Source organism: Dermochelys coriacea, chromosome 3 (genome assembly GCF_009764565.3).
Source record: "Dermochelys coriacea isolate rDerCor1 chromosome 3, rDerCor1.pri.v4, whole genome shotgun sequence".
NCBI classification, from domain to species: Eukaryota; Metazoa; Chordata; order Testudines; family Dermochelyidae; genus Dermochelys; species Dermochelys coriacea.
Genome location: NC_050070.1, coordinates 132,370,767 through 132,389,059, shown reverse-complemented (window position 1 = coordinate 132,389,059; position 18,293 = coordinate 132,370,767). Strand labels below are relative to the sequence as shown.

At 41.9% G+C, this 18,293-nt stretch overlaps 1 protein-coding gene and 1 pseudogene across 3 annotated transcripts in view; both read right to left on the bottom strand.

Moving 5' to 3' along the window:
* The window catches only part of ABCB10 (ATP binding cassette subfamily B member 10), a 36,540-nt gene extending 23,377 nt beyond the window's left edge, over positions 1-13,163 (bottom strand). Inside the window, exons 1-3 of one of the 3 annotated variants that reach the window (XM_043511353.1) lie at positions 12,667-13,163; positions 3,085-3,285; positions 2,499-2,701 (exon numbers count right to left, since the gene is read on the bottom strand). In XM_043511353.1, the coding sequence (XP_043367288.1) occupies positions 2,499-2,701; positions 3,085-3,285; positions 12,667-12,979 (717 nt within the window). In that variant the 5' untranslated portion in view covers positions 12,980-13,163. Of the gene's footprint in view, positions 1-2,498; positions 2,702-3,084; positions 3,286-11,958; positions 12,175-12,666 lie in introns of those variants that run through there. The other 2 variants (XM_038394535.2, XM_038394536.2) reach the window with 2 other exon arrangements.
* Positions 13,164-17,138: 3,975 nt separating this feature from the next.
* LOC119853207 lies at positions 17,139-18,079 on the bottom strand (annotated as a pseudogene).
* Positions 18,080-18,293: the final 214 nt, after the last annotated feature.

Below are 18,293 nucleotides of genomic sequence, written 5' to 3'. Positions count from 1 at the left end.
TGTAGAGAACAGATATATTGCATGGTATTTTAGTGGGGTTGAGAAATGGAAGAGATCACCAGTATTCTTTATCATCTGGCCAACTAGCAGTACCAGCAAAGGTAATTCCTATTTACTTTTCTTGTGTGTCAGAAGAATGGATTTAGTTAATTGTCCTATAAGGTCATCACCGACAATTAACAAGGAGCATCAAAGCATCTATGCAAAAGTAGCCGAATACTGTAAAAAGACTTTTAAGAAGTGTTAATTTTATTATTGCATGTTATTTCATTTGGTTGTTTTCCTTCTGGTGTTCTGGACAGAAATTTTCCAGAAAAATTTAACAAATGATCCTACAGATGTATTACTAATATGATAGACTGTAAGGCACTTTTATAAGCTTTCCACCCCAGGTGATTTTTTTTCCCATGTTAACCTAACACGACTATACCATGCCAGCAATTTTTAAGCAGAACTCCTCATTGAAATCAATGAGAAATTATACTTAGACAATCTATATTGTGGGATAAGGGCAGGCCCATAACATTTACTTTAACATAGGACTGAAACACCATAGATCTTATCAGAGATAAAATTTTAAGACTTAAATAATGCTTTAAATCTTTAGAGTAGAAACTCTTGCCAACTTTTGCTGGCACTGCCAAACTAGAAAGCCTTTCTTTTTATTAAGTGATTTTTTCCTGTCTGTTTCCTGAACAGACACCAGAAAACCACCATGCTTTTCATTTAAAAGAATTGCCACCAAGTTGTCAGTTCTCTGAGATAAGGTAGCAAAGTTCAGTCTAGATAAACAACAGGGAAAGAAGAGAGAAGTGTCAGTTTTTTATGTACTAAAAATTAGGAAACTGACCCACCACCTGAAAGTGTTTTACTTGCTGTGCATAAGTAATACTGAAACCCTTGATTGATATTCTACCTACACAAGCCATTGCCTCAGTCTATTATCCATTGCAAAATTCTTATCAGTAATTTGATATTTAAGGCTGACCCTGCTCAACGAGGCTTTGGCCCAATATACATGACTTCACCCAGGTTTAGATCAGGCCCCTAGTGCCCTCTCCTGCTCCTATTAAAGTCAATGACAAAATTTCCATTTACAATTTCAATAGGTGCAGGCGCACGCCACTTAACAGCAATATTCTGGGTGATGTATGAATGGGGAAACCTAAGAAATGCGGCACACAGTTCACTTTCGATCCTTCAGAAAAGGACAGAACACCTGAGAGTTTCTTCCCCATCTCTCTTATCATGGCTTGTCATACAGAAGTGATTATCCACTTTGTAGCACACTCGTAACTGGCTGCAGGCACCATTTATTACAATGCAGTACACGGAATCATAGAACTGGAAGGGACCTCGAGAGGTCATCTAGTCCAGTCCCCTGCACTCGTAACAGGACTAATTATCTAGACCATTCCTGACAGGTGTTTGTCTAAACTGCTCTTAAAAATATCCAATGATGAAGATTCCACAACCTTCCTAGGCAATTTATTCCAGTGCTGAACCATCCTGACAGGAAGTTTTTCTTAATGTCCAACCTAAACTGCTCTTGCTGCAATTTAAGCCCATTGCTTCTTGTCCTAGCCTCAGAGGTTAAGAAAAACATTTTTTCTTTCTCCCCCTTGTAACAACCTTTTACATACTTGAAAACTGTTATGTCCCCTCTCAGTCTTCTCTTTTACAGACTAAACAAACCCAATTTTTTCAGTCTTCCCTCATAGGTCATGTTTTCTAGACCTTTTCTAATCATTTTTGTTGCTCTTCTCTGGACTTTCTCCAATTTATCCACTTTCTTCCTGAAATGTGGCGCCCAGAACTGGACACAATACTCCAGTTGAGGCCTAATCAGAGTGGAGTAGAGCGAAAGAACTACGTCTCATGTCCTGCTAATACACCCCAGAATGATGTTTGCTTTTTTTTACAACAGCGTCACACTGTTGACTCACTCATATTTAGCTTGGGGTCTCCTATGATCCCCAGATCCCTTTCCGCATTACTCCTTCCTAGGCAGTCATTTCCCATTTTGTATGCATGCAACTGATTGTTCCTTCCTAAGTGGAGTATTTTACATTTGTCCTTATTGAATTTCATCCTGTTTACTTCAGACCATTTCTCCAGATTGTCCAGATCATTTTGAATTTTAATCCTATCCCACAAAGCACTTGCAACCCCTCCCAGCTTGATATCATCCGCAAACTTTATAAGCGCAAAGGGGACTGTAGATTTTAAGAAAACAGGCGAACAGATCTACCTCTGCAAAGCATAACAGTTTTTATAGCAGACTACAGAACCTTGAAGTGAGCTGTAGCTCACGAAAGCTTATGCTCAAATAAATTTGTTAGTCTCTAAAGTGCCACAAATACTCCTTTTCTTTTTGCGAATACAGACTAACACGGCTGCTACTCTGAAACTTCACACATGCAGTTACTGGATAGCAAGTTATACAGCCTGGAACCTGCTGTGAGCAGGGAGGGAGAGGCAGAATATGACAGACATACCATCATTCCAACCCCAACTGATGCTTGAGCTCCTGCTCTTAGTCCATCAGAAAGGTTTTCAGTCACAGAACGGCCCAACAGTGCTGTGTCTGAAGACAAGCGGTTGATCAGTTCTCCTGTGCTGGTTTTGTCAAAAAAACCAACTTCTTGCTTCAAAATAGAAGAGAACATAGTTGCTCGCAGTCGTTTCACAATTCTTTGTCCTATAAGGAGCAAAAAGAAAGACTATTTCCAGCAAAGCATTACATACCAAAACTTTACATACAGAAATACACCCCCCCCCCACACACACACACACCAGTTACTGACTTCATTCAAGGTTCTGCAACACAGAAATCATGCTACAAAGTTATAAAATACTGGAATCTATACAAAATGAGTTAAGATCTCTCTCAACATCAAATAAAAATGAACTAACAACTCTTTTAGGATGCATATGTTTTATCCCTTCCATGTGATAAAGTACACTGACAGTTTTGTCAGAGAAGATCTCAGCTAGCTTCAGGGACTTGTTTCAGAGCATTATACAATACTTTGTTTCTATGGCAAAAAGAGAGACAGTCTTCTGACCCCATGTTGTTTTTACCTGCAGTCTGCATGAGGTAGACACGAACAGCATTAGCAGCAGCACCACACACAAAAATTCCACTCAGCAAGGCACAGAGGCTGGTCAGGCTGTCGGTGACATCTCCAGTGGGATTTGTATAAATTACATCAATAACTTTCCCCAAGAAGAAAGGGGCTGACATGGTGATGACACTGGAAACAGTCAGAAAGCCAACAGCAGCTGGAAACAAAAAGTCACTCAGTTTGTGTAAACTTTAATAGAACGTATAAACTATCCTTTACTTTCTATTAATACTTGAGTTCTCCAGAACTGTATCATCAGGGCTCTATTTTGGCTCTTAATCTTGAATGGAATGCTGTAAAATCAGTTGTACACTGCTTATTAAATGAAACAGCCTCAACAAAATTCTATACAGGAAAGTGTGGCAGAGCCCATTTCAAAAAAATCAAGATGCTTTGGAAGGGAGAAAAAGGCATCTTGTCTTATACAGAAGACTCCTGATGTATTTTCAACAGGCAGCATAACATAAGGCTCCCTCTTGCAGACAAAGCTTTTGAGTCTTGGCTGTTTAGTCAAACAGAATCCATAACCCAGAACATAGTAGAACAAAAAGGTATACGCATTCTTGTTTGAACACTCAGTGAGCGGAGAAACAATCTTGTCAGAGCAGCATCTGCAGCCACCCTATTACTACATCAGCTGCCTTTTATAATACTCTGGTGATTGCGTGCTGCCTTCTTTCTCATGAGCACCTGAGAAAATTTGTCTGGGTTCAAACTTTCCCCTCCAATTGGATGGCATCTTATTTTGCAAGGGAAAGCATGGCAGGGTACAGGGAAGCACAAAAACCACAATGGTTCCTTTTTTGGATCTTGAAAGGTCTGCCCAACATGGAACAACAACTGGAATGTTTATGAGAAGGAGAAAGTTTCTCACTTTGAGGTGAGGTTTTCTCTGCCTCAGGCTCTCTCTACACTAGGGACGTTCTGGACAAATTTCTCACTAACGCCAACTCTATTTTAGCAAGCCCAATGGCTGCTGACACCTTTTTCGGCATAATGCAGCTTAGACTTAATCAAATTAAACTAACATAATAAATATTACCAATGTAGTATACTACTGATTACTGAACTATTCCATTTATTTAATACTAGATACAATGTGTTAAACAATACATCTAAACATTGTCTTGAAGGTGAAAGGCCAAGTAATCCATGTTATTACTAATCCCCTTTTGCCTTCATAAATATGTTGAGAAGCTAGCAAAGAGCCATCTTCAGACATTTGTCCAACATCAATAGCCTTGATCCCACAGAGTCAGGTTTGAGGCCAGAATCTGAAACAGTATTAGTGGCATTGATGGCTGCTTTCTTTCCATGGAAAAAGGGGAAAAGATTTATACTCATACTCTTGGATTTCCCCCACAGCAGTCAGTACAGTCAATCACAGATACTGTTATTCTGTCTCAGAGAAGTGGCAGGGGTCCAAAAAACACACTATGAAACTGACTGAGTTCTTCCTCATAGGACATATCCAGAGGATAGCAATTCTACCATTGGTTCCTTTACCCCACACAATAGCATCTGCTAGAAGTAGTGAAACTTTATGGGCTCAGATGCCAACAATATGCAGTTAACTCCATTCTGTTCTTCAGTCTATACCACCAGACATTCACCTGCCCCAAAGTCTGGCAGAGAGATCATAACATGGCATGATACAAACAAAATATATGAAAGGTTACAAGTAAATTAGGCATTTATGGTAAGTCATTTTAGTAGTAGAGGTGTTAATAATAGGTATAGAATTTATTTCAAACACCTGTTTTTTTAAAAAATTTCAATTTTTTTCCCTTAATTAAGATATAGGCTAGTCTATCTCAACTATAAAAATGCAGTGAGTTTCCAAATACCAACGTTGGAACTGAAGTAAGAAACCTTCAAGTGTACAGTATCATGTGAAGTACTACTTTATCCCTATTTTATTTTAACCATTAAATGTTTCAAATGGATATAATGCAAATATGAACTTGAATAAAACACACAATTCACATAAATCTAATTGTTATGCACTATCTTCCCAACTTACTCAAACCTATTGGTGTGACAAAAGCATCTCCCTAGAGAAAGCTGAGTATATTAATTTTTAAATAAGCATTACCACAATTTTCTTTTTAAAGGATCACTACCACCTTAAATCACACTGCTGACTGAATTACTTTTTAAAATGTTATACCTTTGTTAGTAATACCAACAAAACACCATAGCAAAAACACAAAAAACATTACACCAAAGAAAAAAAAAGTTATTTTTAAGCTAATTTGGCTTATTTCATAGCACTTTCATATAGGTGCACTGTAACTATATAAAAACAGTGGGAACTGATTGGCTGGATTGTACACACAGCAATAGGGGAGAAAGGTATTTTAAAAGAGAACATGATTTTCAAATAACAAATCATGCCACCAGTGAATTTAGGTTAAGGTGCAGTCACACTGACAAACATTTTCACATTAATTTCAGGGAGATTTGGAGTGAGGCGGGTCCTGACCACAGGAGGTACAATGCAGAAGGGGAAGGGAAGTGACCCTATCCAGAAATCACAAACTACTGAACAAATACATATTAGATTAATTTCTGAACAAGATCAATGATACAGAACGTAACTCTGAAAAATTAACATGAATAAAATTGTAATAAGACTGTTCCTTAACTTTAAGATGTTTTTTTTTCCCCAAAGAATTATGTTTATATAGGGTTTGAAATTTCCTATGCAAAGGGATAAAAACAACCACCAATTCTATGCAGCTTTTTAGAAGAATGAAAAAGTGTCATTTGCCACAACTGAAAAGTAAATAAGATAATTATTAGCACGAACCAGGAGGTGATGGTAGCAGTATTTTTATGGTCACTTAAGAATAGGGTCCTACCAAATTCACAGTCCATTTTGGTCAATTTCAGAGTCACAGGATTTTAAAAATAATAAATTTCATTATTTCAGCTATTTAAATCTGAAATTTCACAGTGTTGTAATTGTAGGGGTCCTGACCCATAAAGGAGTTGGGGGGGAGGGGAGTCGCAAGGTTATGGGGGGGGTTGTGATACTGCTATCCTTACTTCTGCACTGCTGCTGGCGGCGGCGGCACTGCCTTCAGAGCTGGACAACTGGAGAGCGGTGGCTGCTGGCCAGGAGCCCAGCTCTGAAGGCAGAGACACCACCAGCAGCAGCGCAGAAGTAAGGGTGGCATGGTATGGTATTGCCACCTGTACTTCTGTGCTGCTGCCTGCAGAGTTGGGCTCTCGGTCAGCAGCCACCACTCTCCGGCCGCCCAGCTCTGAAGGCAGCAGTGCAGAAGTAAGGGTAACATGGCATGGTGTTGCCATCCTTACTTCTGCACTGCTGATAGCAGGGTGTCGTCTTCAGAGCTGGGCGCCGGGCTAACAGCCACCGCTCTCCAGCTGCCCAGCTCTGAAGGCAGTGCAGAAGTAAGGGTGGCAATACCACAATCCCCCTAATATAACCTTGTGACCCTCCCTGCAACTCACTTTTGGGTCAGGACCCTCAATTTGAGAAATGCTGGTTTCCCCCATGAAATCTGTATACTATAGGGTAAAAGCACACAAAAGACCAGATTTCGGGGAGGGGGGGGACCAGATTTCACGGTCTGTGACTCATTTTTCATGACCGTGAATTTGGTAGGGCTCTACTTATGAAGAAGTGATTATGGTGAATGAGCACACAATTCCAAAACATTACTCACTTGCAGAAGAGCCTAGTGGGGAAACACTTGTCTTTTACTCTGAACAAATAAGCACTGAGTATTTGTTGGAAAGAGATACACTCTACCAATGGAAAGTAAGCACAAGGTACCTCTAGTTTTGCATGCCGGTCAGGAATGGAACTACAAGTAATTAGAGAGTAAGGCTGGACAAAGCAGAGCAGACAAATGAGATCGGAAAAGGCCAGGAGGAAAAGCAGAAGAAACTAAAGTAAAAGATAAATGCTAGTGGTCTAGAATGCAATGCAAGATCAAGCATAATTATCAGTTTAATAATGAATATATCCTCTCTCTCCAGGAGCTGGACTTGATCTCTTATCTTTTCTATTTTTAACTCCCGTGATCTTGATCTCATATTTTCTCTTTTTAACTTCTGCGATCAAGGTACCATCCTAGACAGCCGGAGGCATCATTAGCTGGTCTCATACAATCAGGTAAACACAGGAGTCCTGAAGCTATCTTCTTTATCGTAGTCACCCTCCTTAATATCTGGAGACATTACAGAATTAAGAACCCTTTAACTTCATTGTACAAAACAACCAGGGTGGATTTGATTTAAATCAAATTGATTTAAACCATGATTTAAATCACTAGTCAGGAAGGCTCAATTTAATCATGGATTTCTACATAAAAGTGCATTCTTGTTGATTGTTATAACCTTAATACATATTCTTCACAACTCAGAGATAGATGTAGGTTTCATTTTTAGAAGGTAAATACTATACATTTTTAAGTGATTTATTTTGAAAACTTTTCAAATTAATTTTACAGTTATATCAGAAAATGAATGATTGTTTGGTTATTTCATTTACTAAAGATAATTTAAGCAAATATTTATGAAGTCATTGGGAGGTGAACCATCTCCAATTCAACAGGTTAATCATTAATATTTGGAGGATTTTCTTGCCATACTGTAGCAGGAGGAGAACATCACTAGACAGACATTTATATTGTTTTATTTAACTAAAACAACATTATATATTCTGGATTTTTTTCTTCAACAGCAAACATATCATATTTTAACAAAACAAGCATATGAATTTTTGAATTTAGTTAAACATTCACGTTTTTTAAAATCAGGTTTGTTTTTGTTAAAATTGTTTTTAACTAAAATAGTTAAATGAAATATTTAAAAAAAATTAAATCGACTATGTCAGCGAGGTCAACATGAGAAACTTAAAATATTGGCTTCTGCAGCTAACTCAGTCATATTCACTTTCATTTTTCTGTTTGTTCATAATCTAGAAAAGAAAAACAAGCTTTCCTGCTTTTTCAGGTCTCAAACGATTTCTCCATCTGGAATGAATTAGTCCAAAGGAAGAAAATATTCTTTCTACACCGGCAGAAGAAGCTACTGCTGTTAAAAGTGAGATTATCACTTCAACAGTCTCTGAATCCAAGTGCTTAAGTGACTTCCACCAGTTCACTGGGGTGACTCTCTTTAAAACATCATCAGCAAACATATATTTCTTGAATGGTTCTTATTCCCAAACTGGGTCTCTTTTACGGCCTGCTGCCATTATAGGTTTTCTCTTCTAGTGAGAGAATGGTATGGTAGATCTCAAATCAATGAAGGCTACACTCAGAAAGACCTCAAGACTTCTGGAATATGCTGCTGAATCAGTTTCACTTCTGTTTCTACTGCCTGTCCCACCCCTTCCCACATTTATCTCCAGACTTCTTCTCCTTGTTCAGATCTATTCCGCCCCCAACAATCTTCTATTCATTGAACTTTTTGAAACTCTGCACTTTTAGAGAGAGGTAAGGGATTGACTCTGTGTACACAAATTTGCAGAGGGAATAGGGTTGAGATTGTTATTTCTCACCTCTATACATTAATTTATTTATTTTAAAACATTTTTGCTGTTAACAAAGCATGTTATCTCTGCAGACACAAATCCACAGTTTGAGAACTGCAAAACTAAGCATCTCTGATGGTATCTTCTAGACTGAGCACTGAGTCCCATTGGGTAGACAGAAAGATTAACCTAAATAATCTATACAGAAGCCCCTGAAATCCCATAAGATTAGGTCCCTAATCCATGAACTATTGAAACTCATTTACAAAATGAGCTCTCCCAGCACTCCTAGTAATCCACCTCCATGAGGGGATTAGCTCAGAGTGCTCGGAGGGCGGCTCCCAGCACTCGGAGCCTGTCTACACTAGTGCTTTAAAGCGCTCAGACTTGCTGTGCTCAGGGAGGTGATTTTTCACACCCCGAGCCAGCAACTTAGAGTGCTATAAAATGTAAGTGTAGACAAGCCCTCAGGTAAAAGTAAAAGTACTACCAAGGAAAAAAGTCTTTGACGGTCAATTTCCCAACACACAGTAGTAACAAGATAGTTGCAAACCCTGGTTGCTTTTTATTTAAAAAAATGTTATGAACAAAAAGAAAAACACCACAGGAAATGTTCCCCTTACAGAGGCATCTACAACAGTAGTTGCTACTTCTACTGTAATTAAAAGCCTGCAGGTGTTTTCATTATTCATGTTTTTCAGGTGTTTACAGGTTGGCAGGTGCTAATCAGGGAACTACTGTTCGCCGATGCTGCTGCCCTCCTAACCCACAATGAAGATCTACAACAAGAACTCATGGACCACCTTTCAAGTGTTTGTCTGGCATTTGCTCTCACCATCAGCATTAAGAAAATGGTTGCATTAGGACAGAAGGTTCCACGAGATCCTTCAATCACCCTAATTGCAAACCAGATAGATGTGGTCCAAAAGTTCAGCTACTTTGGTTCTACAGTGACCACCAACCTCTCACTGGATGAAGAACTAAATGTTCGCATTGGAAAGGCTGCCACCACCTTTAGCAGACTAACTAAAAGAGCATGGAACAACTCAAAACTTACCATTAAGACCAAAATGATAGCATATCAAGCTTGTGTCCTCAGCATTCTCATGTACGGGGAAACATGGACAACTTATACTTATCAGGAGAAAAGGTTAAACAGTTTCCACCTACGCCATTTACGCCGCATATTCAACACCAAATGGCAAGATAAAGTCACCAACGCTGAGATTCTTTAAAGGGCAAATTTACCAAGTGTTTCAGCCCTGCTAAAGCAAAGACGACTGCACTGGCTGGACTACCCTGAGTAGGTTGAAAGATGGATGCATACCTAAGGATATATTATATGGGGAGCTATCAGAGGGAACAAGATCAATAGGACGTCCCAAGCTTAGCTTTAAAGACACTTGCAAGCAAGATATGAAGGAATTTGGAATGGATCCTAATCGATGGGAAACCTTTGCAAGTGATTGTAACAAGTGGCGCCATCATCTCCATCAGGGCATCAAAGTCCACGACAGAAGCTAGCTCCTACAGCTTGAAAAGTAAAGAGCCTGTAGGAAGCAAGCAGCTCCCAACCAAGACACATACATTTGCAATAACTGCCAAAGATCATGCAAATCTTGGACTGGACTATTCAGTCACAGGAGACAATGCAAACCATCTACATCACAGGCTGCAATTCCCACTGTCTCTCACAGACGAAAGGATGCCAACTACTTATAACTTGGCAGTAAAAAAAAAATTTGCTTCAGGCCAAAATCTGGCATTAAAGGTGTCAGTTGGGAAGATGTAAAAAACCAAACCAAAACAAAAAAATCTAAATGTTAAGCAAATCCACTTCCCTCAAGCCTCCAAACAGCAAAATTTTAAAAAGCAATGTTCTAGTTTTGCATTTGTCATTTTAGTGATTTTAAATGAGTATTTTAACTAACTGAAATGTCATCTTTTAATTTTAAGCTAGATTAATTATTTTGGTATCTCACAAAAGAAAATAGGCTATATAAATGGATTATCAAATCCAATCCCCCTGCTATCACAGGCTACATGGTCATATAATCCTGATCATAAATTTGTCATGCCCCATCTCAACAGTAATTAGGTTGTTAGCCCCCAATACTTCTATTAGAAGGCTGTTCCAGAACCTCACTCTTCTACTAGTTAGAAACCTTCTAATTTCTAATGAAGTTTATTCATTGCCTGTTTATACCCAATTTATTTTTGTTCCTTTGCCAACATTGTCCTTTACCTTAAAGGGTTCCTTAAACAGTTCCTCTCCTTTCCTGGTGTTTAACCCCAATGTACTTACAGAGGAAAGTTATATCCTCTCAGTCTCTGTTTTGCTAAACAAGACATGCTCTTTTAGTGTGCTCTCATAACAAAAAAGGAGCATATACACTAACTACTTTTCAGCAACATTTTTTTTACAGCGCAGAATTAGTTCAGATGCAAGCATTGGTAGATTAATTTTCTTATGTCCGTTAAATAAAATATTATAATTACACATTAAATTATTATAAATTGTTATCGCATATCATGCTTGTGGTTTGTAGATTAATAGTGAGTCCTCAAGTAAAGACAGATATGATAGACCCCATTTAGCAATTGAGGCATTAGACAGCCTGGGGCATGATGCTGAGTGTGATGAGTTTTGGGGTACCCAAGACTCTGAGTCATCTTGTTATTCCCTACCTGCAGTGAGAGGGAGTCTTCCTTGTCTGGGTGCCAGCTCATTACACCGCCAGCCTTTCAGTCACTCAAGCACTCTCTTTTGGGCTTTGTCAACCCTAACTTCGCCTTGCAGGTTAATAGGTGAACTCCAATCCCAGAGTCCCTTTGAATTGTTCCTCTGTGATATCCAGCCGGACATTGCCTTCTCACAGAAATCGCAGATCCTCTGCGCCCAAAAGTGCAGTGTACCCCAGCTTACTAGTTTTACCTTAAACCACTGCTCCTTTAAACCACACAACACTTTGTAAGCACTTACAATAAATCAGAAGACAGTTTATTTAAGAATGAGAATTTAACTAGAAACAAGAGTGATGGAAACAAATGATTGCAATATAAAACAAAATCATAAAACGTGAACCTGGGCCTACACTTATCAAGAGTTACCTTTCTTATCTCATAAAGTATGTTCTCCCCCACCCCCGGGGCCAAAATTCAGTCTGTTTGTAGTTGGCTAGTTTCCCAAACACCAGGATCCAAACATTCATGAAAGCAGCCCTATTTCACAAGGGGTTTCCTCAGTAAATGGACAGCCTTTTGTTTCTACTTGCAAACAGGGTGAACCCCAGTCCTGTTGTAATGTGTCTTTTTTACCTTTAAAGCGTTTTGATTGTTTGCCATTGCCTCTGATGGTGTGTCCCATTCAAAGTCTTCAGTTGAGCCTTGCATTGCATCACCAGCCAGGTTATGCAGGGTGACAAATCCCCCTTGCCCCAAAGGGCCATCACTGAGACACAGTATCTCCTTGTGACTAATTTCTACTCTAAGTCTACGAAACAGACTTTTAAGGTAAATACGTTATTCCTTCAATATTACCCATGCTCACGTCTCACAAAGATTCTCCCTCTTGACAAAAAGAAAAGGAGGACTCGTGGCACCTTAGAGACTAACACATTTATTAGAGCATAAGCTTTCGTGAGCTACAGCATCCGATGAAGTGAGCTGTAGCTCACGAAAGCTTATGCTCCAATAAATGTGTTAGTCTCTAAGGTGCCGCGAGTCCTCCTTTTCTTTTTGCGGATACAGACTAACACGGCTGCTACTCTGAATCCCTCTCGACAAGTTACCAGCCTTGCCTAGATCCCTCCCACATCCCTCTTTGTGGGTAAGCGCCCTGTAAGACACGTGTGGGGTGCAGTGAGTCTGTCGGGTCTGCGGTGACAGCGGTTTGCGAAGATCAGGGGGCCCTTTGCCAAGGGGTGCTGGTGTCCCAGAGGGCTTGGCCTGGGTGACAGCAAGGGCAGGGCGCTGCGGCTGGTGGGTCAGGTAACGCTCACTGGGCTGGGGGGCGGGGGCAGGTACCTGTCAGTCTCCAGCGCTCGGGCCGCGCCAGGGCCAGCAGCCTCTTCACCTCCGAGTCTCCCCCGCTTCCCCGGGGGCCGCTCCTCCGCTCGGGTTCCCCGGCTGCCGCCGCCCCGGCCCCCCGGGAGGACGCGAAGCGGGGGCCGCCGCCGCCGCGGTGGAGGCGCATGGGGCCGGGCTCGGCTGGGGCCCCGCACCTGCCGGCCGAGAGCAGCAGGAGCCGGGCGCCGCTCGGGGGGAGCCGGGCGGCCCGAGCCCAGGGCGGCGGCAGCCTCCGCAGCAGCAGGGGCAGGCGGGGAGCGTAGCCCGCCATGGGGCCGGGGAGGCCTCGCCGCTGCTGCCGCTGTTTCCCGGCCCTGCCGCGCGGCGCAGGAGAAGGAGGCGCCCTACAGCCGCTGCCCCCCACCACCCATGGAGCCGGAGCGCAGGGCCCCGGGCCCAACCCCGCCTGCGGCCCGCTGATAAGGGCCGGGCTGCGGCTTCCTGCTCATGGCCGCAACGCCAGGCCAGGAGCGAAGCCAGCCGCCAGCCTCCGGCCAGCGCCCCCTGCTGCCCCTGCCCGGCTCACCCCGGCGGCCTCCGCTCCGCCCGCGCGCGCGCGCGCGGGAGGCGGGAACGTGTGATATGGTACAAACACACCCCCGGCGTCAAGCCCGCCCCGTCCTGGCCCTTGTTCGCCTCTCAGCCCCGCCTCGCTTTCACGGGCTCCTTCCAGTCCGCTTCCTTCCTGGGCGAGAAAGGAGAGGGAGGGTCACGGATCAGCAGCATGCGCCGCGGGGCACGACCGCTCTTGGCGTCGCAGGTGGAGAGGCAGGTCCCCGCCGCTTACTTCTTTCCTCCGCTCGCGGAGGAGCCGGCAGAGCCCACGGGCACGTTCGCGCCCCCCCGGGGGAAGCCCAGCAGCGCGGGAACCCACCCTCACGGTTTGATTATCTGCCCAGGCTACCGTGAGCCGCGTGTCGCTGTGGCAGTTCACATGGGCAGAGTTTGTAATCTCATCCTTGATGCGGGGAGGTGTGTGGCCTGAAGAGCTGACAACTTAAGGGCCGCCATCTGCCTGGCACCTCACTCAGACTACAGACATACTCAATAATAATAATAATAATAATAATAAACAGCACTTAACGCTTACATGGCACTTGCCATCCTCAAAGCTCAAATCGCATTCCAAAAGTAGCTATGGATTATTATCCCCATTTTCAAGATGGAAAACTGAGGCACAGTGAGAAGAATCATCTTTTCCGGGGTTGCATAGTAAATCAGCGGCAGAGCGGGCAATCAAACATAGATGTTTTAGTTCCTCCATCCAGCAGCCCTGCCTACTCGTACCAGTAAAGGCTCCAGGATCAGACTAAAAGGCCGTAAAGTGGAATGAGTGTTTAAGTCCAATAAATTCCCTGCTAAAATCAGTGATGAGATTTGCTTTAAAACATATGGCAGTGTGTAACAGCAGTTCTCAAACAGTGGCCTAAGAACCACCTCTGATCCACTGCATCCTCTTTGGTGGCCCACAAAATGTTTTGAGAACCAAACTTTACTGGCACCTTGGGAGGTCTTTGTGGAGATCACTATTCTACACTGGTCCAAAGAATGAAACAGAGAACCACAAATGCTTGCTACTATCTACATTTCTGATCTTGTATTCCTTACACACTCAAAACTATAAATTACTTCTGAGAGTTTAAGTACATAGTTCTGAGTGCTTGTCAGGCCAGATTCAGGTTCCCACAGCTGAAATTTTTAGGTTGCAAAAACAACCTGGAAAACTTTACATCCAAACAAAATCCTGGGATTGTAATTATTTTCACAGCACCCAAAAGTGTTCTAGACACTTTATAGAACAAGTAGAAAACAAATTCTCTGCCCCAAGGAGCTTAAAATCTAATTTTAGAATGGCACATAGTGAGGGTAACAAATATGAGGGGGGTAATTACATGGAACAGTTCCTAAATTTAGATATGCACATCTTTATGGTTCTCTTCGTAAACTATCCAGGGATTGTCTCCCAGCTGTGTTTGTACAGCTTCAAACACAATGGGTCCTCAATCACAAATGACACCATTGGGTGCTGCCATAGTATAAATTTTTACTACTACCACAAGTTGTTCTTATGCAGAGTGAGTGTGTGAGAGAGGAAGAAAGATTCAGCCCACTTCTTGTTGGCAATTCCTTGTTTTTTTATTGATGAGATCTAAAACCAAATACACAGATACTTTTAGTACTAAGTTCTTTTTTGTTTGTTTGTTTGTTTGAAACACACAAGCTAGGTCTGGGTCTAAACTAGCTGACAGTTTTCTTTTCATGGCAGGGCAGAACATGGGAGAACCTACCTGAGAGAGGAAGACTCAGTTGTGCACATGTGCAGTAGAGACATATGAGATTAATTTCACATCACTCTCTGGTTAAGTGTCACTGGGATATTTCTCATGCTCCTCCTGGCCAGGGTTGCCACAGAGACGCAACCAATTGATCAGATGAGGAGCAAACTATCCCTGGTCAAAAAGAAAAGGAGTACTTGTGGCACCTTGGAGACTAACAAATTTATTAGAGCATAAGCTTTCGTGAGCTACAGCTCACGAAAGCTTATGCTCTAATAAATTTGTTAGTCTCCAAGGTGCCACAAGTACTCCTTTTCTTTTTGAGAATACAGACTAACATGGCTGCTACTCTGAAACCTATCCCTGGTCAGGAGCTGAACAGAAGTTGGTGCTTCTGACCCAGTTGTGTTGAAATGCACAGAACCAAGAGTCTGGTTTATACCTCTCCTTGAATAATGCCTCGTAACCAGCGCCCTTCCCCTGTTTCTGGCAGCTGTTTTCCAAGTGTGTTTCCAAAATCATTAGCTAGGAGCAGGAGAAGGTAATGAAAAATCTTTAACTGGAATAATGTAAACTGCAAGGCATTATCCAGGCCTCCCTAATTCTTATTGCTTCCTGAGGGGTCGAAGCAGATTCCCTCACTGGGAATGAATTTGTCAACAATATTTTACAGTCTCTCTTTTTATGGCAATGGAGATAGATAAATTGTACTCTGTGTGTTACTCTCTCCTGCAGAGGAAGGAGGATATTTGTGTATGCATGTTTCCATGAGACATTTGGCTTCTCACTAGAGTGGGGTCAAAATTTTGTGCTTGAAAAGTTCCTCTCCCCCCACATAGCTTTTTAAAAATATATTTTTTAATTTAAAAATTGCCAATATTATCAACATTGTCCAGGAATACTGACTTTTGTTTTACTGCAATTTTTACCAAAATTATTTTTGAAGTTTTTCATTTATCAAAAACCCAATTTTCAGTAAGAAAATACAGTTCTTGGAAAAATGTTAAATTATTTTTAAAAATTGGAAAAAATACAATACACATTTTTGTAAAAAATATGGAGAAATTTGAAAACACTAGAAAAGTGGACACTGTCAAATCCTGCAAAATGTAAGCAGCTTCAAAAATTTCTATGAAATATTTTTTTTTATCATCTTCAATTCTTACTCATCAGTTTTTTAAGTCACCCACATTTAGGATGTGATTAAAACTTTGTACTCTACTCAGTAATAAGCTAGAGAAAGAATGGTAGCTAGCAAGTGCAGAAAAAATCAAGTGTATATGTTTACTTTTTAGGAAGAGGAATAGGGATCATTTTGGGGGAAATAAGGAGCTGTAGGGGCAAGGTTGCGAGGAGCTAAGTGGTGGACTGAGTACGTGACTGGATGTAAGCGCAGGATGCAGGCAGTTTCAATGAACTTGGTCCGACAGACCCTGCCAAAAGATATTGTAGCATAGCTCCACCTATTTTTGCCTGTAAACAAGTTAGTTTATGTAATAAGCATAAATCATACATATAAGAAGAATGTAACCAGCTGTTGACCCCATGTAACCCCGAGATAAGCGTGGAGAATATAGCGCCGCAGAGGACTCCCCCCCGGCAGAGTCCTGCCTGGTCAGCTGTCCCAAATGGCCAGAGTCCCCTGCAGCCCCTCCGCGTATCCTAGGGGCTCCCCGTGCAGATTGGAGCGTAAGTTCTTCCTTCCTTCCTTCAATAAAGCATAGGTTACTATTCTGAGGCCTGAGTGTCCTCCTTTCGCTGGTGTCTCCCCCACCGGCCCTTGCGGGCACAGGAGCTTTAAGGAAATGGAATTATGGTGACAAGGGATAAAGGTATGGATGAGATACTGAAAACAATGAAGAAGACACGTAACTCATTACTCCTAGAGCTGAGTATGTTCCTGGTGTCATCAATATACAGGGACACTTATAAGAAGGTAAATGTACATAGAATTAGGTTAGTTTCCGCTCCATTAGAAACACAGGGAATGCTGCGTGTTTCCCAAGTGGTTAGGAGAACAATATTCCTACCCTTTCAAACTTCTCAGAATAGATAAAACACCATACTTTAAAATGTAATTTGAATGGTCTGTTTTTTAAAGAGAATTTAGAGTTTGTGAAAGAAGCCCAGTTGATAACTCTGACTAAACCCACCTTAATTTAGAGAACAGGGACACAATAGGCAGCAGCAGTAAAAGTTTCTCTACCCTGCGCTGCCATTATGCCCCAAGCCTAACCCTTAGGGACCATCACTTTCTCTCCTCACCCAGTCCTTGGCTTTTCTCCTCATTCTGTGGACAAGGGTGTCAGTTCTGACCATAATTTTGGTTACATGGAGACTTTTCCTCTTAGGGCTGGACTGAAGTAATCAACTCATTGAAATAGGCCATCAAATAGCTTTCAGTGTTTACCACATTGGGACTCTTGAATCAGTGACCTAGACATGAAAGGCTAATCCCATGACCCATCCAATCCCCAAATTTGACTTTTAAAAACCATGAAGAAAGCTTTGCTGAGTTGAATTTTTTTTTATCTATATATATTCCCAGCTCTTGAATGGTCATTGATACAGAGCCTTCAGGGTGTAGTTCAGCTATGCTTGTCAAACAGGTACTCCTCCCCCATGCCATCCTGGGACTCTCCCAGGTGCTTCAGTTTCCTGAAGTAGTCTCCCTACTACTTGCTGGCCTTTACTTGCTCATCCAGATATTTAGACTCCAGGAAGTCATACAGCTGGAAGTAATTTTTCTCTGTAATCAGTTCATGCAGGTCCAGTAGGACCTGGTTCATAGTCTTCTCCAATGGCAGGGCCTCCAGCCTGCTCCTCCATTCATACTTCTCTGACTTCTTGATGTCTTGCAGGACAATGCACCTCCCCTCACTTGTTCTGCTATGTCAAGAACTTCTCTGTATGCTCCCTCTGGCTCATGGGGACTGCTCTTTCAGGAACCTGGTTACATGCCTCAGGAGCACATCATCACAGTCAAAGTAATATATAGAGAGATAAAGATAGCTGGCATACAACATCAGGTTCACCATACGATTTATGGCAGCCTTGCACTCTGCATGGAAGTTCCAGTGCACTTAGGACTCCATTTCAGTATCTATAAGATTTAGCAGTAAAGGAGAAATAAGAATCTCTAGCCCAGGCTGTGTTTAAACAAGCAAGAACACAACCCAACCGTGTTTCCCTGAGTAACCAAAGGAGAGAGCTTCTGATGGGGTGCAGTGTGTCAGAAAGCCCTAGAAGCACCTGTTCAGAATCTAGATTTCAGGGATAATAGGAAATAAGGAGACCTCAAAGACATGA